Source organism: Pongo abelii, chromosome 19, assembly GCF_028885655.2.
Source record: "Pongo abelii isolate AG06213 chromosome 19, NHGRI_mPonAbe1-v2.0_pri, whole genome shotgun sequence".
In the NCBI taxonomy this organism is placed as follows: Eukaryota; Metazoa; Chordata; class Mammalia; order Primates; family Hominidae; genus Pongo; species Pongo abelii.
Window position 1 is genome coordinate 4,996,069 of NC_072004.2, and position 25,139 is coordinate 5,021,207.

At 49.1% G+C, this 25,139-nt stretch overlaps 1 protein-coding gene, 1 long non-coding RNA gene and 1 pseudogene across 5 annotated transcripts in view; 2 read left to right on the forward strand and 1 right to left on the reverse strand.

Annotated features, from left to right (window-relative positions):
• The first annotated feature begins 1,331 nt into the window (after positions 1 to 1,331).
• Positions 1,332 to 4,589, forward strand: LOC100435587 (keratin, type I cytoskeletal 17-like; annotated as a pseudogene).
• Positions 4,590 to 10,459: 5,870 nt separating this feature from the next.
• Positions 10,460 to 24,841, reverse strand: ZNF594 (zinc finger protein 594). 2 transcript variants are annotated; one of them, XM_024235668.3, is made up of 2 exons: positions 24,617 to 24,841; positions 10,460 to 15,228 (listed from the first exon to the last, which is right to left on the reverse strand). In XM_024235668.3, the coding sequence occupies exon 2, from the start codon at positions 15,206 to 15,208 to the stop codon at positions 11,822 to 11,824; it is 3,387 nt and encodes a 1,128-aa protein (XP_024091436.3). In that variant the 5' UTR covers positions 15,209 to 15,228; positions 24,617 to 24,841; the 3' UTR covers positions 10,460 to 11,821. The 2 variants fall into 2 exon arrangements, with proteins under 2 accessions (XP_024091436.3, XP_054392024.2); XM_054536049.2 differs by having other exon boundaries at positions 24,301 to 24,681.
• LOC129051188 (uncharacterized) overlaps positions 24,764 to 25,139 on the forward strand; it is a 45,884-nt gene continuing 45,508 nt past the window's right edge. For 2 of the 3 annotated variants that reach the window (XR_010137911.1, XR_010137910.1), the window contains exon 1: positions 24,764 to 25,022. This is a non-coding gene — a long non-coding RNA (uncharacterized LOC129051188). The remainder of the gene's footprint in view (positions 25,023 to 25,139) is intronic. The other variant, XR_010137912.1, reaches the window with a different exon arrangement.

Below are 25,139 nucleotides of genomic sequence, written 5' to 3' on the forward strand. Positions count from 1 at the left end.
GAAAAGTTTCTAAGAATCAGCCCCTGAGTCCCTGTCACCTGTGGCTGGTCCCTGGGAGGGCCACACAGACTTTCCAAGGACCGCGCCTGTTCGGGAGCACTCCCTGCGTCAGCCCAGGGCGGGTTCAAGAGCAGAAGGAGAGGGGCTCGGTGGGGAGGGGCTTCTGAAGGAGTGGTCCAGGGCATTGATGAGTGAGGGGGGTGGCAGCGACGCAGCCAGCCCAGGAAACCAGACCGGCTCTGTCCAGCTCGGGGTGTGTGTGGGGCGGGGTGACCGCTGTGCATGTATGCGTGGGGGGGCGTCCTGTTTGCTTTGGTGGCTTGGCAGCCACTGGGCTATTGAGGAATCTCTCTCGGCTGCTGGCGGGGCTATCCGGGCCTGTCTGGGAAGTGGAAGCCAGCGGCAGTCTGAAACATGACCACTTTCCACCCAGCGGGCCTGGCAGGACCCTGGGACCCAGGACCGGGCTTGGGGTGGTAGGCAGGGCAGGGTGGGGCTGTGGGGTGGGGCACATGGCCCACCAGAGGAGCCACATCTTGGGGAACCTGGAGTGGAGAGGGGGCTGGCTGGGGTCTCTGTAAGACCCTCTTCTTGGGCAATGTCCTTTAGGTTTCCTGTGGGCTGAGACCTGAGATAAATGCCCCTCACCTGACCCTGAGGTCTCTTGGGGTACAGAAGGCTGAGAGGAGTGGAAGGGGCATCCCCCTCTCAGTTGGTTTAGATCCTCTCTTAGCACAGCCCACCATTTCCCCATCTTATGGCTGAGCCCCTGTTTGCCCACCCCAGCCTGGAGTGTAAACCTGGGGAAAGGTTTACACGAGGAGACTGGGTTAGCAAGGTCTTCTAGGGATGGGGCAGGGTGAGAAGCTGACTGGATGGAACTGTAGCCCCTAGAGTGCATTCCTGGGTGTCAGGCTCTGCAGAAGGGGCCAGTGTGGCCACTGCACCCCTCTGGAGCCCCAATTTCTTTATCTGCGATGTGGGTTGGTCTCTGAGGCTTGATGGCATTTCTGTGCTGTGAAGTGGGCCTGGTGGGTTTGGGCTCAGTTTCCAAGGTAAGATAGGCTCTCGGTCCCCTCTTTCTCTTCAGCACCCAGCCCTGGGCCAGCACCGTGGGTGGAGCAGTGTGGGGTGAAAGACAGCAACTTTGGGGGGGGGTCACCTGACACTGCAACCCATTTCCCCACCAGACAGGGTTGAGGTGGGCCGGGCTGGGGTGGTGGCTACCTGGGAGGGCCTGGGGACGGTGAAGTCCTGCCTTCTCCTCCATATTAGGTCATAGGAAAGCATAGCTTGGAGGGCCCGCCCGAATCACAGGTGACGGGCCTGAGAGCAGTGGCACGCACACGCACATGCACACTCACGGCACCCAGCACAAGGATTTGGAGAAATGAGGCAAATTCCTGATGATGGGTGGGGAGGGGGTCCCCAGCCACTTGGGAGCTGGCAGGTGGCCCGTGGTGATGAAAGCCCAGGGAAGCGTGTGAACCCCAGCAGCCCTACACAACTTGGGGCCCCTCTCCTCTCCAGCCCTTTTCCTGTGTGCCTGCCTCCTGCCGCCGCCACCATGACCACCACCATCCGCCAGTTCACCTCCTCCAACTCCATCCAGGGCTCCTCCAGCCTGGGGTGCAGCTGGTCCCGCACCCCCTGCCAGCTCTCTGGCGGCCTGGGTGCCGGCTCCTGCAGGCTGGGATCTGCTGGCGGCCTGGGCAGTGCCCTTGGGGGTAGCAGCTACTCCAGCTGCTACAGCTTTGGCTCTGGCGGTGGCTATGGCAGCAGCTTTGGGGGCATTGATGGGCTGCTGGCCGGAGGTGAGAAGGCCACCATGCAGCACCTCAATGACCGCCTGGCCTCCTACCTGGACAAGGTGCACGCCCTGGAGGAAGCCAACACTGAGCTGGAGGTGAAGATCCGTGACTGGTACCAGAGGCAGGCCCCGGGACCCGCCCGAGACTACAGCCAGTACTACAGGACAATCGAGGAGCTGCAGAACAAGGTAGGGCCTGCTGGTGGGAGGGGTCTCTGGGGGGGCATGACTTCTTCCCTCCAACTCCTGCCCTGGCCAAAGGCCTGGAGTCCACCCTTGGTCTCAGGGAGCCAAGGGTGGTTTGGCTGTGGCTTAGCTTCTGGGAACCTGCCTTGGGGCCCCTGTGTGGCCCACATCCCCCTTTTCTGGGGGCAGCAGCCTGAGTCAGGAACAAACAGTCCTCGTGGAGCCCCGTGGAGCCCCTTGGATCCTCAGTTTCTCCCTCGTGGAGCTCCTCCACCTGGAGAGGTTGTAGGATGAGGCAGGAGGATGCAGATGGAGGGCTGGACCCGTGGGCCGCTGGATGTGTGGTGTCTTGCTCCTTTGGAGCAGGGATGGCAGGAGGGGGTTTTGGGAGAGTGGGGGTGTCTGAGTGAGCTCCTGATAGCACCTGCTGCAGGGGGAGGCAGAAAGGAGGGGGTGGGACCTCAGGGTGGGGAAGGCCTCTGATGTGCGTTATTTGGGGATTTTTCTGGCGTCTCCTTTCCTCCTGCTGGCTCAGGACGCTCAGACGGGCTCAGCAAACCCCAAGGGGCGGGGCTGTTGGCTGGAGCCCAGGGTTAGGGATTAGGAGGGGTCCTGACTTCTGATTTGGAACCACTCTTTGGTGAGGGCTCCTTTGGCCTCCTCTTTGGGGAGCCTGTCAGGGGCACCCGCTAGCTGACTGTAAAATGAGGGGGTTGCCCACATCCCCTCCCTTGTTCTAGAATTCTGGGACAGCTTCTGCCCTGGGGACATTTTCCCGTTCTTTTCTGGTTGCCTCATACTCCCAGCCAGCTGTCTCTTCTCCTTTAAGGCTGAGCCTGGCATGGGGGTCTGGTGGGGTACTGAGTAGCGGGGGAAGAAGAGGCACCTTTCAGCCCTTCAGACTCCTGCTTGCCTCTCCTCTGCCAATAATACAGCACGGGGCAAGGGAGGGGCTGGGCAGGAAGAGAGGTCCCCAGGCAGGAAGATCTGCTCAGAACCCTGGTGTGGGCTCAGCCACCCCCATCCAGTGACCTGACTACTCTCCCATCTCCTCAGATCCTCACAGCCACCGTGGACACTGCCAGCATCCTGCTATAGATTGACAATGCCCGTCTGGCTGCTGCTGACTTCCACACCAACTGAGTCCTAGCTGTGGGCTTGGGCAGCCTGGGCCAGCTGGGGGAGGATCTCAGGGTACCCCTCCTGACCCCAGGACTCCTTGGTTGCTTGTGGCAAGGCCCAGGAGCTCAGGGTGGGGCAGTCCTAGGAGCCCCACTCCTTAGTCCAGGATGCAGTGAAGGCAGCCAGTTCTGAAGGTTGCTGGGCTTAGGCAGGGAATAGAAGAGAGGGAGGGGAGGCGGGAGGCAGAGAGAAGTAAGGAAGCTGGTGGACATGGGATCTGGCCCTGTGATGGTCCCGGGGCCCTGGGGCTGGAATTCCTTTCCACTCCACCCTCTCATCAGCCCTTCCAACCCTTAGAGTCCTGGCAAAATGAAGCAGGTGAGCAGCCAGGACCTGGAGCTGCAGGTCCAAGCAGCCTGGGCTGAAGTCCCTGATTCCCACGGCAGGTTTGAGACAGAGCAGGCCCTGCGCCTGAGTGTGGAGGCCGACATCAATGGCCTGCGCAGGGTGCTGGATGAGCTGACTCTGGCCAGAGCCGACCAGGAGATGCAGATTGAGAACCTCAAGGAGGAGCTGGCCTACCTGAAGAAGAACCACGAGGAGGTGAGGTGGCAGCACCTAAATCATTAGCGCCGCGGAGATTAGGCTGCTAATCTCTTTGTTGGGTGGAGCAGTGCCAGCCGCCAGGCTGCGGATCATGCTGCTCTCTTGCAGGGGCCGTTCCTCAGGGCACAACGCTGGCTCCAGCACAGATCCTGCTCCTCTGTGGCCTTCCTGGGCTGCCCTCCCCTCCTCCAGGACTGCTCTGGACTGACATTGCTCAGGTTCAGGTGAGCAGAGAGGCTGCCCTAACTTTGGTCTCAGACCCCTGCTCCCAGCCCCACCCCTGCTTCCTGTTTTGTGAGAGCCTGACTGATGTCATCTCTCCAGATTCCCTCAAAGACTTTGGGAGACAAGACTTGGTCCCCCTTTTACAAACGAGGGAACGGAGGCTCTGGAATTGACTTCCTGAAAGGCCTGGGTCCAAAGCTCCCTCAGTTCAGCGGCCACATCTATTTCCCTCAGACACAGGGATCCTTGAACCTATGTGCTGTATCTCCCCGCGGACTTGGAAGAATCCCAAGAGAGTGGGGCTCCCACAAGTCAGAGGCTAATTCTGCCTCCTCTGACTGGGAGTCTCCGCCAGGGCCACGTTGTACCTGGGGGATGATGTCATGCACCGATCTCTCCACCCTCACCCCGGGGCCCTGGAATGCTGGGTGGGGGGCCGGGCCAGCCTCCCGCTCCTGGCCTGTGCAGCCTTGTCCTGTACCCGTGCTGGCTCCCGGGGCTGGGTTCTCTGGACTCCCCACAAGAATGAGCTCAGCCTCCTAACTGTGGCTGAGGAGGGAGGGTCACCCTACCCCAGGGCTACAGTTCCAGCACCACCTTTGTTTCTTTGTTTCTTTTTTTTTTTTTTAGGCAGTTTTGTTCTTGCCGCCCGGGCTGGAGTGCAATGGCGCGATCTCGGTTCACTGCAACCTCCACTTCCCAGGTTCAAGCTATTCTCCTGCCTCAGCCTCCTGAGTAGCTGGGATTACAGGTGCGTGCCACCATGCCCAGCTAATTTTTGTATTTTTAGTAGAGATGGGGTTTTCGCCATGTTGGCCAGTCTGGTCTCAAACTCCTGACCTCAGATGATTCACCTGCCTCAGCCTCTCAAAGTGCTGGGATTACAGGTGTGAGCCACCTCGCCCGGCCACCACCTTTGTGTCTGAACAGACCGCTAAGAGGCCCTGCTGCTCAGGCTGGGCTCTGGCTACGGAGGGGCCCCTGGAGGGGCTCTCAATGTGTCCAGCCTGAGCCCCAGGTCCTGGGTGGCTGGGATGGAGGCAAAATACACTCCTGGGGTTTTGGCCTGAACTTCAAAGGCGAGGGTCCCAGCCCCACTTCAGTCTTGCTATAACAGGCTATCCAGGGTCTCCAACCAGACCAGACCCACGGACACCCTGGTTGTCACCACTACCAGCATCTGCCAGTTCTCCACCTCTGGCTCTGTGAAGAGCCTGTGGACACCTGGCAGGGGTTTCTCCTGGATGTCATCTGTAAGTGTTGGGGTGCCTTTCGGGCCACCAGCCTCCTGGGAGCCAGCAGCTGTGGCAACATGTTGGTCACCTCCTCCTGCTTCTTGGCAGGACTGGGGGTAGGCTACAGCGGAGGCTACACCTGTAACCAGGGTGGGGGCTTTGGCTCCAGCATTCGCATGGCAGATGCCCTGTTGCAGGGGCGGTGAAAAGGAGACCATGCAGAACCTTACTGACCACACACATTTCACACACATATACACACAAACACCACACACACACCACACACGTACACACACACACCACACACACCCCACACACACATCACACACACACAAACGCCACACACACACCACATAAACATCACACACATACACACAAACGCCACACACACCACACAATCACACACACACACCACACAATACACACAAACACCACACACACATCACACACATACACACACACAAACACCACGCACACGACACACGGACACACAAACACCACATATACACCACACACATCACACAAATACACACAAACACCAGACACACCACACACGAACACACACACCACACACATCACACACAAACACCACACACCACACACATCACACACATACACACAAACACAACACACACACCACACATGTATACACACGCAAACAGCAGACACACACCACACACACCACACACACACACATACACAAACACCACACACATCACACACACCATACATACATCACACACTCACCATACACACATACATACACAAACACCACACACCACACACATACACACACACACCACACACATACACAAACACCAGACACACCACAGACGTACACACACACCACACACACATCACACACAAACACCACACATACCACACACATCACACACATACACACAAACAACACACACCACACACGTACACACACGCAAACACCAGACACACACCACACACATACACACACAGAAACACCACACACACATCACACACATACACACACAGAAACACCACACACACATCACACACATACACACAAACCACACACACCACACAGTATACACACACAAACACCACACACACTGCACACACATCACACACATACACACACAAAGACCACACACCACACATGTACACACACACAAACGCCACATATGCACCACACACATCAAACACATACACACACACAAACACAAACAACACACACCACACACACACACATGCAAACACCACACACCACACACATACACACACAGAAACACCACACACACATCACACACACACACAAACACCACACACACCACACAGTGTACACACAAACACCACACACACCACACAGTGTACACACACAAACACCACACACACACTGCACACACATCACACACATACACACACAAAGACCACACACCACACATGTACACACACACAAACGCCACATATGCACCACACACATCAAACACATACACACAAACACCACACACATACACACGTACACACACATCACACACAAACACCACACATAAACCACGCACCACACACATCACACACACCATACATACATCACACACCATACACACATACGAACACCACACACACCACACACACATCACACACTCACCACACACCACACACACACACAAACACCACACACACCACACCCCACACACTACACACATACACACCACATACACCACACACATCACACACACACCACACACACCACACACAACCCCCCACACCACACACACACGCCACACACTTCACACACACCATACACACACCACACACCACACACACCACACATACACACACCACACACCACACACACCACACATACACACACCACACCCACCACACCACACAATCACACATACATACACCCCACATCACACACACCACATACACAACCCCACACGCCCCACACACCTCACATACCACTTGCACACACACACACACCACAAACACCACACATACACACACCACACACAGCACACACACACCACACACAATCCCCCACACCACACACACACACCACACACACATGCACACACACTCCACACACACCATACACACACCACATACCACACACACCACACACACACCACACCCACCACACCACACAATCACACATACCACATACACACGCCCCACATCACACACACCACACACACAACCCCACACGCCCCACACACCTCACAAACCACTTGCACATACACACACACAAACACCACCCACCCCACACATACACACACCACACACAGCACACACACACCACACACACATACATACACATACCACACACACCACATACATACACATACCACAAACACATACACACACTACACCATACACACCACACACAAATACACACCCCACACCACACATGCCACACACACATCACACACATACACAATACACGCACACCATACATATATATACCCACAACCACCCACATACCACATACCACACACATATACACACCACACACAATACACAAACATCACACACATGCACACCATACACACCATACATATGCAAACACATCACACACCACACACATACACACCACACATCACAGACACACACCACACACATATCACAAACACCACACCCACCACTCACATACACACCACACACATCACACACACACCACACATACATCACACATGCACGCAACCACACACACACTCCACACACAAACACCACACACATACACACCACACACACACACACACCACTCATACATCACACATGCACGCAAACACCACACACACATACACAAACACCACACACACCACACACCACAGATACATCACACACACACTCACCACACACACCACACACACAGACACATACACACACAAACACCACACACACCCACCACATACGCACACACATTCCACACGCACCACACATACACACTACACACACACCATACACATATATACCCACAACCACCCACATACCACACACCGCACACACACATACACACCACACACACCACATATACACACACCACGTGCACACCACACACCACATACACATAAACGTCACACACATCACACACCACATAATCACACACCACATATACACACACCACATGCACACCACACACCACATACACATAAACATCACACACATCACACACCACACACGCACACGCCCTCCCTCCCTCCCTTCCTTTCTCTCTCTCTTTCATCTTTCTTTCTTTTTTCCAAGATGGAGTGTCGCTTTTTCACCCAAGCTGGAGTGCAGTGGCATGATCTCGGCTCACTGCAACCTCCACCTCCCAGGTTCAAGTGATTCTCCTGCCTCAGCCTCCCAAGAAGCGGGGGCTACATGCATGCACAAACACACACATTCCTTCTCATGACCTCTAAGAACGTAGCTTTGGCACTCTGTAAACATGGCCACTTTGTCTTCTGCACAAACCCTGCCCTGGAGGGTCCTGCAGAGCAAAGCCACCAGCGGCAGGTGAGGGGTGCAAGCAATGAGTACAGTGGCGGGGGGGCCAGGGGAGCCGGGCGCGAGTCAGGTGAGGCCCAGCTGGCCCTGGCGCTTAGGCCTGCTCAGTTTCCTGGGTGAAGAGCCAGGCCTGGTGCTGCCTACGAGGGGCTTTGCCTGCTCCTGCCTGGGACCTCCACTAGGCGGGAATTCCTGCAATCTCCCCTTGGAAGCAGAGATACTGGCAGTGCCAGATCAGATACTGGGGTTGGTCCTGGCAGTGGGGAACCCAGGGGAGCCCTGGTGAGTCACTGCTCCTGATCTTTGGGATCAACCAGCACCCCATCACCAACCCCCAAGCACAGCATGCACCAGGGCTCTGCCTCAAGTCATCCTACACACCCTGTCTCTGGGTTTTCACAGCTGACCCTCGCTGTGCCCCCAAAGCCTCCTGAGCAAGGAGATGGGGGTTGGGTGGGTCTCTGCCGAATGCAGACGGGCCCACTGAGGCAGAGGAGAGGGTGCTGGGAACAAACTGGACCTCAGCTCAGCCTGATCCAGGGTCACTTCACAGAACGTAGGGCCTCGAGTGGGGTCTGGGAGGGGGTGCACAGAATGAGCCTGCCGGGGCTACTGGTGTGTCCTAGGGCTTATCCCTCTGAGGTCTTGTGCAGTCAGCCCTGAGCCTCAGCAAATTCGATTCTACACGCTCATGTGCCGCCTTCACAAGCGCTTCAACCTCTGGGTGGCTGGAGGGGCCTTGCTCTTTGCTGCATGCCCATGGCCTCAACTGGAACCCCTCTTGGGCATTTCCAACCATGCCAACAACAGCAGCAGTAATCACAACCAACCTTCTGCTCTTTCTGGGCCCGTTCCTCCATGTTTGCATTGAAACTGCCCAGATGACCTTGTGGGAAAAGAAAGCTTTGCCCTGGCTTTGAGGTGAGGCCAGTCATAACCTCATTAATTAATTAACGAATCACTTAATTAAACTAACGAACCCTCGGGGCCAACTCTGGGCCAGGGCACTGTGCCCAGGGCTGGGGATTCCGAAGAGAATGAAACAGACATGGCCTTGTCTCCCTGGAGCTCAGAGTCTAGTGGAGGAGGAAATAACCAAAAAAGTCATAAAATAGGTATAAATTCACAACCTGGAGAAGGGAGGAGGTATGGCCCGGAAAAGAGACACAGAAAGGTCATCCAAGAGGGCTTTCTGGAGGAGGTGGCAGCTGAGCCTAGAGGTGAATTTAGTTGGGGAAGAGGGAGTGAAGCCTAGGCAGCTTAGGCCATGACCCCCATGGGGGGAGACAGCTGCATAAGGGTCTCTCTCCTGGTATCCGTGTTTACCCATGCCTGGGCATCCTACCCCCATCATCCTTTGACCCCCTGGGGGCCATGGCTGGGTCCCAGAAATTCCCAGGAGGGTGCTCAGAGAAGACCACGGGGACTCTCATCACCCTGACCCTGGCTCACTTCTGAAAGGCTGCAAGAAGGGTGTTAGAGGGCCTCCTGGAGGCTGCCAAGGTCATTTTCTCATGGAGCCCACATCTCTCCCCGATCCTGGTGGCTATGATCGGTAATTCCAGCTTCGTGCTGGCTACAGGTGGATGATGCCCACCTGGCTGCCAGTGACTTCTGCACCAAGTAAGGCTGGGTCTCTGGAGCTGCGCCAGGGGCTGGACAAGCTGACCCTGGCCGGAGCCAACCTGGAGATGCAGACTGAGAACCTCAAGAAGGACCTGGTCTACCTGAAGAAGATTGAACAATGACTATCTTTCTTCAGCCCCATCTAATTATGGCCCCTGGCACATACTAAACAGTCACTAAGTAATTCTTAAATAACTTTTATTTCAACATTCACAGTTAAAAACATTCCATACTGTAACAAAAATTTCAATCTTTCAAAAGTCCAATACCCTTAGTTTGATTCAAGCTCCATCAAAGATGAATTGGTTAGTTTTTAATCTGGAGTTTACAAGTAATAGTTAATATTTCAAAAAGCCTAACATAGATGATATGTTTGCCAACAAAAGGAATAAAAAGACTAATGAAAATGGTAAATTATTTGCTTTGGGCTGGAATTTTAGTACCTAGGTCTGCCTACATGGTGCCAGTCAGAAGCATGATTTCTGTTGTACATGCTTTTATGTAGCAAAATATAATTCTTTAATAAATGCAGTTTGGTAAACCTCATCTTTTAAAACACAGGACATAAGGGAGTAAAAAGAAGGCCTTGGTGATTAAAAAGTTGGAAACCACTGAATTAAATTACCTTCAAATCCCTTTAAGTATCCTGTTTATCCTTATAAACATTAGCTCTCACTGTACAGCATTGTAAAGACAAGTAAAAGAGTTAGACTTTTTTTTTTTTTGAGATGGAGTTTCGCGCTTGTTGCCCAGGCTGGAAAGCAGTGGCGTGATCTTGGCTCACCGCAACCTCCACCTCCCAGGTTCAAGTGATTCTCCTGCCTTAGCCTCGCAAGTAGCTGGGACTACAGGCGTGCCCCACCATGCCTGGCTAATTTTTGTATTTTTAGTAGAGAAGGGGTTTTAGTATGTTGGCTGGGCATAGTAACTCCTCATGATCAACTCCTGACCTCGTGATCTGCCCACCTTGGCCTCTCAAAGTGCTGGGATTACAGGTACAAGCCACCGCGCCTGGCCTACACTCCTTACTTTCACAGGGTTTTTTCCCACATTTAAACTTGTCACTCGACTAGGAAGTCAAGATTGAAATGGCTCTTTCCATGAATAATTTATTTTTGGGGTTGTTGCCAAAGTGATTTATAATGATTTTAATAATGATAGACATCCCCTAAAACATTCTCAAGTAATTAGACCCTTGGGGCTGGTGCAGTGGCTCATGCCTGTAATCCCAACCCTTTGGGAGGCTGAGAAGGGAGGAGTGCTTGAGCCCAAAAGTTCAAGTCCAGCCTGAGCAACATAGTGAGACCTCGTCTCTTTGTATGTTAAAAAATAAATAATTTTAAAAATTGTATTGTCGGGACCATATTCTAGTGTCAGTTCTGAGACAGAAAAAAAAAAAAAGGTGATTATGTCCAAGAGCTTTTAGCTTTTCCGTTTGATCATACTTACGTTTGAAAAATCCAGTAGGTATTTTCTATGCTTTCCCCCTTCACATGGTTTTTCTAATAAAACTCATCTGTAGTGCAATAAGATGTGGTCTCCATCAGGCTTTTCCTAGTTTTACTATATTCATTAGGTTTCTGCTACCTATTAGAATAGGTCCTGTTTGTAGACTCTTACAGTCTACAAATTGAGGACTCTTACAGTCCTCAAATTCCTTTCCAATGTGAAGTTTCTGGTGTTTAAGAAAAGCTGTCTGCCCACTGAAGGCCTTACCACAGTTGCTACATTCAAATGGTTTCTCTCTGGTATGAATTCTTTGATGACTGACAAGGTGTGAGTTCTGACTGAAGGCCTTCCCACATTCAGGGCATTCATAGGGTTTCTCTCCAGTATGAACACGATGGTGTCTAATAAGATCTGAGCTACCCCTAAAAGATTTCCCACATTTGTTGCATACATAAGGTTTTTCTCCACTGTGAATTCTATGATGTCTCACAAGGTCTGAGCTCTGATTGAAAGTTTTCCCACATTCTTTACATTCATATGGTTTCTCTCCTGTATGAGTTACCTGATGTCCAATGAAGTCTGAGCTGCTGTGGAAATTCCTACCACACTGATTACACCAATAAGCTTTCTCTTCCTGGTGAGTTCTCTGCTGTCCCCTAAGCTCCTCATCCTGGCTAAAGGTTTTCTCACATTCTTCAAGTTTCTCTCCAGCATGCAGGCTCTGATGTTTGAGGAAAGCCGTGCGCCACATGAAGAGTTTCCCACATTCCTTACATTCATAGGGTTTCTCACCACTATGAAGTCTCTGATGTTGAATAAGGAGGGAATGCCGCCTGAAGGCTTTCTCACATTCAGTGCACTGATAGGGCTTCTCTCCAGTATGGATTTTCTGGTGTGTAACAAGGTGTGACCTCTGGCTAAAGACTTTCCCACATTCACTACATTCATGAGGTTTCTCTCCAGTATGAACACGATGGTGTTTAATAAGATCTGAGCTGTTCCTAAAAGATTTCCCACATTTGTTGCATACATAAGGTTTTTCTCCACTGTGAATTCTATGATGTCTTACAAGGTCTGAGCTCTGATTGAAAGTTTTCCCACATTCTTTACATTCATATGATTTCTCTCTTGTATGAGTTACCTGATGTCTGATGAGGTCTAAGCTGCCCTGGAAGGTCCTACTACACTGATTACACCAATAAACTTTATTTTCCTGGTGAGTTCTCTGCTCTTCCCTAAGCTCCTCATCCTTGCTGAAGGTTTTCTCACATTCTTCAAGTTTCTCTCCAGCATGCAGTCTCTGATGTTTGAGGAAAGCCGTGCACCACATGAAGAGTTTCCCACATTCCTTACATTCATAGGGTTTCTCACCACTATGAAGTCTCCGATGTTGAATAAGGAGGGAATGCCGCCTGAAGGCATTCCCACATTCATTGCACTGATAGGGCTTCTCTCCAGTATGGATTTTCTGGTGTGTAGCAAGGTGTGACCTCTGACTGAAGGCTTTCCCACATTCACTACATTCATAGGGTTTCTCTCCAGTATGAATACGATGGTGTTTAATAAGATCTGAGCTACCCCTAAAAGATTTCCCACATTTGTTGCATATATAAGGTTTTTCTCCACTGTGAATTCTATGATGTCTCACAAGGTCTGAGCTCTGATTGAAAGTTTTCCCACATTCTTTACATTCATATGGTTTCTCTCCTGTATGAGTTACCTGATGTCTGATGAGGTCTGAGCTGCCCTGGAAAGCCCTACCACACTGATTACACCAATAAGCTTTCTCTTCCTGGTGAATTCTCTGCTCTTTCCTAAGCTCCTCATCCTGGCTGAAGGTTTTCTCACATTCAAGTTTCTCTCCAGCATGCAGGCTCTGATGTTTGAGGAAAGCCGTGTGCCACATGAAGAGCTTACCACATTCCTTACATTCATAGGGCTTCTCACCACTATGAATTCTCCGATGTTGAATAAAGAGGGAATGCCGCCTGAAGGCTTTCCCACATTCAGTGCACTGATAGGGCTTCTCTCCAGTATGGATTTTCTGGTGTGTAACAAGGTGTGACCTCTGGCTAAAGGCTTTCCCACACTCACTACATTCATAGGGTTTCTCTCCAGTATGAACACGATGGTGTCTAATAAGATCTGAGCTACCCCTAAAAGATTTCCCACATTTGCTACATACACAAGGTTTTTCTCCACTGTGAATTCTATGATGTCTCAGAAGGTCTGAGCTCTGATTGAAAGTTTTCCCACATTCTTTACATTCATATGGTTTCTCTCCTATATGAGTTACCCGATGTCTGATGAGATCTGAGCTGCCCTGGAAATTCCTACCACACTGATTACACCAATAAGCTTTCTCTTCCTGGTGAATTCTCTGCTCTTCCCTAAGCTCCTCATCCTTGCTGAAGGTTTTCTCACATTCTTCAAGTTTCTCTCCAGCATGCAATCTCTGATGTTTAAGAAAAGCTGTGTGCCCACTGAAGGTCTTCCCACGTTTGTGACATTCATAGGGTTTCTCTCCACTGTGGAGTCTCTGGTGTTCAGTAAGGTGAGAATGCTGCCTGAAGGCTTTTTCACATTCATTACATTTGAGGGGTTTCTCTCCAGTGTGAATTCTCTGATGTGTGACAAGGTGTGAACTTTGACTGAACATCTGTCCACAGTCATAACATTCATAGGGCTTCTCTCCAGTGTGAATTCTGTGATGTATAATAAGATCTGTGCTTTGACTGAAAGCCTTCCCACATTTATTGCATAAATATGGCTTCCCCCTACTGTGGATTCTCTGGTGCAAGACAAGGTTTGAGCTTCCCTTAAAAGCCTTCCCACACTCTTTGCACTCATAGGGATTCCCACCACTGTGAATTTGCTTATGTCTCACCAGATTGGAGCTCTGATTGAAGTCTTTTCCACATTCATGACATATATAAGGTTTCTTTCCTGTATGAATTCTCTGATGTATAGTAAGATTTGAACTTTGATTAGAGTCTTTCCCACATTCATTACACACATATGGTTTATTTCCTGTATGAATTCTCTGATGTATGATCAGGTTTGAACTCCTGTTGAAGGTTTTTCCACATTCCTTACATTCATAGGTCTTATTTATATTATGAATTTTCTGATGTTCAGTTAATCCTGACCTCTGTTTGAAGTTTTGGCCACTAACCTCATATCTATTGGAGCTTTCTCCTGCAGAAAGTATTTTTTCTCCTTCATTACATCCATGGCCAATCTCTCCCACAATGGCTTTCTTGGGGATAATATGCATTTCCCTGATACTGCTCTCTTGGGAAGGGAGATGTCTCACTGCATCCTTTAAAGGGCTTACCCAGTGCTTCAATAATCTGTCCTCAGAATTACTGGTTTCAACTAACTCACATTCCTGGGTGATCTGTCTTTGGAGTTTTTTGGATGCAGCCCTTGCTGACTTCTTTTCTTCAGAAATTTCCATCTTTGATTTCCATTCCTTCATCTTATTCCTGTGTTCAGAATCTGAAATGATAAGTAGATCATTCTATAATTCCTAAAATACAAATATCACCTATTCATTATACTGGGCAGTCTAAGACGGAGGAACAAAGAACTCAGAAGACCTTTCCCTGCCAAAGCTGAAATGTGGCCCTCACTAGAGACACTGTGGCTATCACAGGAACCTGTGCTACCACATACCCTGTTGGTGAAGAAACCTGCCAGGGTGCAGGCTGGAGCTGGGCTGTGGGAGTGGCCTAAAGGGTGGTGAATTAATTCACTGCGGGAGGAGGGCAATCTGGAGTTGGTCCACAGGAAGTGGCCTGTTGGATGGGGGAGGAACTTGCTGGACTGTGTGGCTGGGCCTGAACTGGTTCACAGGAAGCAGCCCACTAGGGTAAGTGCCACCAGGCCTCCCACAAGTTGATCTGCTAGCAGCCACATCAGTAAATAATTAAGATAAATAAATAAAAATAGAACAGCACACCAGTACCAGGAAGTTAGTTTCTCTTCCTATGGCCATGCATTGTCCCTCCAGCATCCTCTGTTGACAAAGTCTAAATCTTGTACCAATTGGCAAAGGAGAAATGTTTACAGAATCCAGTTTTGTAACAAAAGCAAACAAAGATGGGTGGATCTGGAGTTGAGAGGCAATAAATTAATAACCAGCATACTGCTCTTTCCTCCCTATATACCATGATAGTTAAGCAAATCTGTACTATGCCTCAGAATAAAAACATTTGGCTGTCATTTCAATAGAAATCAATTCTCTTTCTCAGACCTCATATTTTTCTTTCTGATATTCTGATGGAATTGCCTCCTTTTGTGTGGCAATTTGATTTCTTCTGAAATTACAAGATAGATGAGCTTATTGCTTTTGAGGGACCATGTTATCAAATCCCTGACCTTCCCCAGTGGATTAGTCCGTTTTCATGCTGCTGATAAAGACATACCTGAGACTGGAGAGAAAAAGAGGTTTAGTTGGACTTACAGTTCCACATGGCTGGGAAGGCCTCAGAATCATGGTGGGAGGTGAAAGGCACATCTTACATGGCAGTGGCAAGAGAAAATGAGGAAGATGCAAAGGCAGAAACCCTGATAAAACCATCAGATCTCATGAGACTTATTCACTACCATGAGAGTAGTAGGGGGGAAACTGCCCCCATGATTCAAATTACCTCCCACCATGTCCCTCCCACAAAACGTGGGATTTATGGAAGTACAATTCAAGATGAGATTTGGGTGGGGACACAGAGCCAAACCATATCATTCTGCCCTTGGCCCCTCCAAATCTTATGTCCTCACATTTCAAAACCAATCATGCCTTCCCAACAGTCCCCCTAAGTCTTAACTCATTTCAGCATTAACCCAAAAGTCCACAGTCCAAAGTCTCATCAGAAACAACGCAAGTCCCTTCCTCCTATGAGCCTGTAAAATCAAAAGCAAGCTAGTTACTTCCTAGATATAATGGGGGTACAGGTATTGCTGGGTAAATGCAGCTGTTCCAAATGGGAGAAATTGGCCAAAATAAAGGGGTTACAGGGCCCATGCAAGTCTGAAATCCAGCAAGGCAATCAAATTTTAAACCTCCAAAATGATCTCCTTTGACTCCAGGTCTCAAATCCAGGTCATGCTGATGCAAAAGGTGGGTTCCCATGGTCTTGGGCAACTCCACCCCTGTGGCTTTGTAGGGCACAGCCTCCCTCCTGGCTGCTTTCACAGGCTGGTGTTGAGTGTCTGCGGCTTTTACAGGCGTACGGTGCAAGCTGTAGGTGGATCTACCATTCTGGGGTCTGGAGGTCACTGGCCCCCTTCTCACAGCTCCAGTAGAAGGTGCCTGAGTAGGGACTCTATATGGTGGCTTCGACCCCACATTTCCCTTCTGCAGTGCCCTAGCAGAGGTTCTCCATGAGATCCCTGCCCCTGCAGCAAACTTCTGGCTGGGCATCCAAGCATTTCCATACATTTTCTGAAATCCAGGTGGAAGTTCCCAAACCTCAATTCTTGACTTCTGTGTACCTAAAGACTCAATACCATGTGGAAACTGCCAAGGCTTGGGGCTTGCACCCTCTGAAATCACAGCTTGAGCTCTATCTACACTGGCCCCTTTCAGCCATGGCTGGAGCAGCTGGGATGCAGTGCACCAAGTCCCTAGGCTGGACACAGCATGGGGACCCTGGGCCTGGCCCACAAAACCATTTTCTCCTAGGCCTCCAGGCCTGTGATGGGAGGAGCTGCTGTGAAGACTTCTGACATGCCCTGGAGACATTTTCCCTATTGTCTTAGGGATTAACATTCAGCTTCTTGTTACTTATGCAGATTTCTGCAGCCTGATTGAATTTCTCCTCAGAAAATGGGTTTTTCTTTTCTATCACATTGTCAGGCTGCAAATTTTCCGAACTTTTATGCTCTGCTTCCCTCATAAAACTGAATCCCCTTAACAGGACCCAAGTCACGTCTTGAATGTTTTGCTGCTTAGAAATTTCTTCCACCAGATACCCTAAATCATCTCTCTCAAGTTCAAAGTTCCACAAATCTCTAGGGCAGTGGCAAAATGCCACCAGTGTCTTTGCTAAAACATAACAAGAGTCACCTCTGCTCCAGTTCCCAACAAGTTCCTCATCTCCATCTGAGACCACCTCAGCCTGGACCTTATTGTCCATAATGCTGTCAGGCTTTTGGTCAAAGCCACTCAACAAGTCTCTAGGAAGTTCCAAACTTTCCCACATTTTCCTGTCTTCTTCTGAGCCCCCCAGACTGTTCTGACCTTTGCCTGTTATCCAGCTCCAAAATTGCTTCCACATTTTGGGTGTCTTTTCAGCAGCACCCCTGGTACCAATTTACTGTATTAGTCTGTTTTCATGCTCTGATGAAGACATACGCGAGACTGGGAAGAAAAAGAGGTTTAATTGGACTTATAGTTCCACATGGTTTGAGAGGCCTCAGAATCATGGCGGGAGGCAAAAGGCACTTCTTACATGGTGGCGGCAAGAGAAAATGAGGAAGATGCAAAAGCGGAAACCAGTGATAAAACCATCAGATCTCATGAGACTTACACAACCATGAAAACAGTATGGGGGAACCACCCCCATGATTCAAATTATCTCCCACCAGGTCCCTCCCACAACATATGGGAATTATGGAAGTACAATTCAAGATGAGATTTGGGTGGGGACACAGAGCCAAACCATGTCAGTCAGTCACAAAAACACATTTCTGAGCTCCTTGGGAGAGTCATTTTATTTTGGTCCTGCTGATAGGGACTCTAGTCATTAATCTTCTTGGAGTGAATGAGCAGCAACATGGCACAGTGATTAACAGCATGGACTGAAGGGCAAACTGCCTGAGTTTGAAACCTGGCTCCACCACTTAATGACGGGGAGACCTCAGGCAAATCACTGGAGCTCTCAGTGCCCTAGCTTCCTCATCTATAAAATGGAGACAATAATAGTATTTACCTCATAGAGTTGTTATGAGACTCAAATGTATATAAATATACATAAAACATTTAGAACAGTGCTTTGCATACAGAAAGCACTATGTGTCAGCTGCTGTTATTATTACTATTAATATTTACCCTTTAAATATTAAGTAATGTGTCCCTAGAACAAACCTCCATATCCAGGCTGGATTTCCTTTTTTTTTTTTTTTAGAGATATGGTCTCACCATGTTGCCCAGGCTGGTCTCACACTCCTGGGCTCAGGCAATCCTGCCTTGGACTCCCAAAGTGCTGGGATTGCAGGTGTGAGGCACTGCACCTGGCCTTGGATTTCATTTAAATACCATACCCTCTCCTGCAATTGAAAAAGAGTGGGCTTACTGCTTTTGGGTGTCCATATTATCAAATCCCTGACCTCTATTATTGGAAAGAATTGGCTTTGTCATAATTTTCCCTTAAAGTGTTTAGTGTTTTTTTTCTTTTGGTTTGATATATATATACATATATATATTTCAAAATTCAGAAGCAGATTACTATTTAAAAGATAGTAGATTAAAGGCTGCCCTTTTTTTTTTTCCACAAAAAACTTGTGATCTGAAGGGCTTTTATTGTGTCATACTGAACTCTTGAAAGCCAAAAGCTGAAGGAAGGTATGCCTCTAGATTTGATGAGGTGTTTGTGGCAGCAAATCTGTATGAAGGCTTTCAAGTGCCTGGGCTCAATTTCCTCTGCTTGTTCCCATAGTACTTTTTAATAAAGAGCCTGCTTCATTCATTATTGGGTAGTAATTGTTAAGATAAATTTGTGGGATGTATGCTTAAAATAAAAAAATACACATTTTCAAGGAAGACTAAAGGAAAGAAAGGAACATCAGTAACAGATTAGAAATATACACCCATGAGGAATACAAAGAAATTAATAGGAAACATTCAGCAGAGAGTTCTCCATTATCTCAAAGAAATTTTAGACAAAATAACTCTTTAAATAAAAGCCTAAAGAAGAGATATAAGGGTTTAAAACAGATTACACATTTAAAAATTTGACTGTTTTTTTTTGCGATGGAGTCTCGCTCTGTCGCCCAGGCTGGGGTGCAGTGCCGCGATCTCGGCTCACTGCAAGCTCTACCTCCTGGGTTCATGCCATTCTCCTGCCTCAGCCTCCCGAGTAGCTGGGACTACAGGAGTCCACCAGTACGCCCAGTTAATTTTTTGTATTTTTAGTAGAGACGGGGTTTCACCGTGTTAGCCAGGATGGTCTTGATCTCCTGACCGCATGATCCGCCCGCCTCGGCCTCTCAAGTAGCTAGGATTACAGGCATGCTGCAGCACACATGGCTAAGTTTTTGTAGAGATGGGGCTTGCCATGTTGTCCAGGGTGTTCTGGAACTCCTGGCCTCAAGGGATCTTCCTGCCTCAGCCTCCCAAAGTGCTAGGATTACAGGCGTGAGCCACTGTGCCCAGCTTTTGTTTTTTTCATACACGCTCTTATTCTGTCACCCAGGCTGGAGTGCAGTGGTGCAATCATAGCTCACTGCAACCTCAAACTCCTGGGCTCAAGCAATCCTCCCACTTTAGTCTGACACCATAGGCACGCCACCATACCCAGCTAGTTTAAATAATTTTTTTGTAGAGAAAAGGTCTTGCTATGTTGCCCAGGCTGTTCTCAAACTCCTGGCCTCAAGGGATCCTTCAGCCTCCCAAAGTGCTGAGATTACAGACATGAGCCATCATGCCTGGCCAAAAACAAATTAGATTAGAAAACAATAAAAAGAAGTGAGAAGTGATTTGACAACGCTGAGGAAAGAAATGGAAGGGCAAATGAAAGCATTATGTAGATGAAATTCACATAAGGAACAACAAAAATAATCACTACAAGGTCACAATGAGGCCTGGAGAAATAACAAAAAATGAAATGAATACAAATGTGATTACAGAGAAAACCAATAACTAAAGAAAGATAATCAAATACATATAATTAGTGTTCCTAAAGAAAAGAGCAAACATAGGCCGGGCGCAGTGGCTCACGCCTGTAATCCCAGCACTCTGGGAGGCCGAGGCAGGCAGATTACCAGAGGTCGGGAGTTCGAGACCAGCCTGACCAACATGGAGAAATCCTGTGTCTACTAAAAATACAAAATTAGCTGGGCGTGGTGGCGCATGCCCGTAGTCCCAGCTACTCGGGAGGCTGAGGCAGGAGAATCGCTTGAACCCGGGAGGTGGAGGTTGTGGTGAGCCAAGATTGCGCCATTGCACTCCAGCCTGGGCAACAAGAGCAAAACTCCGTCTCAAAAAAAAGCAAACATAAAAAAAAAATTAAATATATAACAGAAGAAAGTGTTGCTGAAATAAACACTTAAATCTATTGGAAAGGTAAACTGTAGCTCATAAAAAGTAGACAGAACAGTCAAAACTGAGACATGTCCTGGTGAAGTAATTAAATTTCAGGAATAAATGAGCAAATGGGCATCTAGGCAGAAAAGGAAGTAATGTGCAAGACAGAATTTCAGGTTGACTTTGCCCTTCCCCACAGTTATACTCCACACCAGAATTAGTAATGCCTATATAATTCCAAGGAGAAACAAAGTGTGAGCCGATAATTTCTTTACCCAGCAAAGTGTTCTCTTGCATTAAAAGCAATAGGCCAACATTTCCAGTTATGTAAAAACTTAGGGAGTATGACAGTTATAAGCCCTTTTTGAAAATAATTATTGCAATGAGATATAGCCAATGAAGAAGTGAATTAAAATGAACACTCAGGAATTAAGAGGGCATTGTAAAAGAATGGTCTAACATAAAAAAAAAAAGTGTTCCCTCTGCCCTTACACCACAGTCAATCAACACAGAAGACTTCTGTAACCAAATGTTTAATTGTTTTTAGTTTTAGGGATGGGGGTCTTGCTGTCACCCAGGCTGGAGTGCAGTGGTGCCATTGTAGCTCATTGCAGCCTTGAACTCCTGGCCTCAAACCATCCTCCTGCCTCAGCCTCCTGAATCGCTGGGATTACAGGCAAGAGCTGAAACTGCCTTTGCAAAATTATAATTGAGGAAATTATGACAGTGAAAGAGCAGACCTAACTAACCCCATCTTCCTTCTAACGTCTAAACTGTGTTCATTCCTGGTATGAACAAAGGCATAGGTCAAACTAGCCCTGGGAAGGAATTTAGTTTATAGATTAAACTCTGAAACAAAATTGATAATAGCCCTTTCCTGAAAAACCCCTTCTTGCCTGGGGACCAGTCTGCCTTTGTAGGACTAACAAATTAGCTACAAGATTAGAAATCACGATTTAGGGGCCATACAGCCTCTGGCTGCAAGAGTTTGAACCTCCCCAAATTGCTCCTGGGAATAACATCACTGTTGCAAAACCTAAGATCAGTGCTTGAGATACTTTGCAGAGCCTGCGTTCCAATGCAGCAAACGACACCACCCAGACCGATAACCTGGGTTAGCCAGTTCTGCAATCCCACCCAGGGGCATAAGTCAGCAAGTAGAACTCACTTCACCCCTCTATGAGTTCATCTTTAACCCGACCAATCAGCACTTCCCACTTTCCGAGCCCATACGCCAAATTATCCTTAAAAACTCTGATCCACAAATGCTCCGGGAGACTGTTCAATAATAAAACTCCCATCTCCCGCATAGCTGACTCTGCCTGAATTACTCTTCCTCCATTGCAATTCCCCTTTCTTGATAAATTCCCGTCTTGATAAATTGGCTCTGTCTAGGCAGTGGGCAAGGTGAACCCACCGGGCGGTTACAGAGCCACCATACCCTCTGACCAAATATTTTGGGGTTTTCCCATACACATCAAGCAAGCAATAAATTCTGCAGCAACATCAGCTAGGTGTTCTCTAATTCAGTTCAATTCAGACACTATCTACCTGGAGATGGCGTCAGATCCCACAGGTTGAGGACTCAATTCACCAGACTGCACCACACTTCTGATGCCAATCACAACTCCCAGGTTGTTTTACCTGTGCTTCTGACCGACCAGCTATACATCAGAGATCCCAGGCTCCCTTATTGGGTTAAATTATTTGCTAGAGTGGCAAACTCTGCCACTGAACTCAGGGAAACATGTACTTATATTTATCAGTTTATTCTAAAGGATATTACAAAGGATACAGATGAAGAGATGCATAAGGCAAGGCAAGTGGGAGGGGGAGTAGAGCTTCCATGCCCTCTCTGGGCACACCATTGTCCAGGAACCTCTATGTGTTCAGCTATCTGGAAGCTCTCCAAACTCCATCCTTTGGGGTTTTAATGGAGGCTTCATTAAATAGGCATAATTGATTCAAAAAAAAAAAAAAAAAAAAAGGGCCAGGCACGGTTGCTCACGCCTGTAATCCCAGCACTCTGGGAGGCTAAAGCAGGTGGACACGTGGTCAGGAGATCGAGACCAGCCTGGCCAACATGGTGAAACCTTGTCTCTACTAAAAATACAAAAATTAGCCGGGCGTGGTGGCAGGCACCTGTAACCCCAGCTACTCAGGAGGCTGAGGCAGGAGAATCGCTTGAACCCGGGAGGCAGAGGTTGCAGTGAGTCGAGATTGCACCACTGCACTCCAGTCTGGTGACAGAGCGAGACTCTGTCTCAAGAAAAAAAGGAAGTTGGCCATTAATTCAAATAAAAACAAACAGCATGAGCCAAGAAAATGTGTCTACACTCAAAGCTGGCCTAGGGGCCACTATTTTTTAACTTAAGAAATGCCACTATTTCATGCCCAGTTCTTAGTATCTTTTAACCATGTCAATCCTTTTTAATTCACATTCATGGGCATGCATTAGGTGAAGCTCAACAAAGAGTCTATGCCTAGAGGAAGACTCACATACGAAACAAGGTAGTAAGAGCCTATGAATTAGATGCTAAAAGCGCTGCGGTGGCAATCCGGGAAGGCTTCCCAAAAGAAATGACTTTTGAAGTGTGATACCCTACTTTGTTTTAACCTGAGTGACTCTCTCCTAGCAGAGAGAGGGCTGGACAGACTCCATTTTAGTTTCTTCACTGGCAGACCCCTTTCACCTCCCTCCCTTAAGGCATAACTAGTGTAAACTGACTCAAAGCACGTCCAGGAATGCACCTACTGATAAGATATTGAGGCAAGCTGCACCAGCAGCTCCTGGGGACGCGCTCGGTGGATGGCAAGCAAAACCCCTGCATTTATCTCTTTGTGATAGTTTAAGCCCGTGCAACTGGAACTGTTTATTTTTTGTAACTGCATTTGTAACCAATTAATTTTTTTAACTTTTTGCCAGTTCTGCTTCTGTAAAAATTGCTTCAGCTAAAATCCCCCCTCCCCTATTTAGACCACGGTATAAAAACAAAACTAGCCCCTTCCTCGGGGCCGAGAGAATTTTGGGCGCTAGCTGCCTCTCGGTCGCCGGCTAATAAGGACTCTTTGTCTCAAAGTGTGGCGTTTCTCTGTAACTCGCTTGGTCACAACAGAAGCTGCTCCTAAAAGGAATGAAGACCCTTACAAAGAGACCAGCCCACCTAAATCCCTCCCCTGTCTGAACTCTAACAGTCCTAATATTTTAGACTGAGTAGTAGAACACATCTGAACCATACAGGTCATTCCTGTGGCTTAGTCTAGTCTCCCCTGCGGGGTCGCTCGTGGGATGCAGAAACCAGATTTGGTTACATATACAAATATACCTGGCACAGATTTGGGCGAGGAATAATCAATTTATGCCTGACGATGGATTCTGGGCCTCGGGAAGATGCCGTTAGCGGTACCCACAGGAGGGAACTGGAACAGGCAAGAGTAGCGGGACAGGGCCGGGGATGGGGCACACCGAGACCAAGAAGCCGACCGAGAGCAAGAAGGCCCAGCCATGCGCACCCGGCGCCTACATCCTCCTGAGGTCCCCCAGGCCTCTCCCCATAGGCAGATGAGCTCTGCTCCACTCCTCGCTTGCCGGAGGACGCAGGCGCCGCGGCCGCCAGCTCTGTAAACTCAGCGGGGTCTCACCTCCAGGCTACCCCCAGCCTCCCGCTCGGTCGGGGGCCCCTCCACGGCCGCTATCACTGGGTCGCGCCACCATCTTGGACCCCGCGCCTGGGCCAGGCGAGAACTTCCGGTGCGCTCCCCGGGACTGCGGTCTCCCAGTTCGCGCCGCGCCCAGCCGACCCCCGTCGGCTCCAGCCAATCCGCGCGCGCTCCCCTGGCCGTCTCCCACCGGATCAGGTGTCACCTCTGCACAGACTCTTCCACGACGCCAGTCGGCGCTGGCGTGGCTCGGCTCAGCCCGGCGGAGTCTGACTTCCGGAGGGCCAGCGGCGCGCTGGCTGGTTACCAAGGTTACCACCGAGACGCCGAGTCCTCAGCTGGTCGTAGACATGCGTGGCGTCGGGGCCGTGGCACGGTCGGGTCCGGGGTGAGTGACCCCTCCAAGTAACTACGTTTTTGTTCTGCCCTTTTGTTTTGTTTTTGAGATGGAGTCTTGCTCTGTCTCCCAGGCCGGAGTGCAATGGCGCGATCTCGGCTCACTGCA

Coding starts and splice junctions, on each gene's coding strand:
- ZNF594 (XM_024235668.3), bottom strand. CDS start 15,208: ATGAAGGAATGGAAATCAAAGATGGAAATTTCTGAAGAAAAGAAGTCA.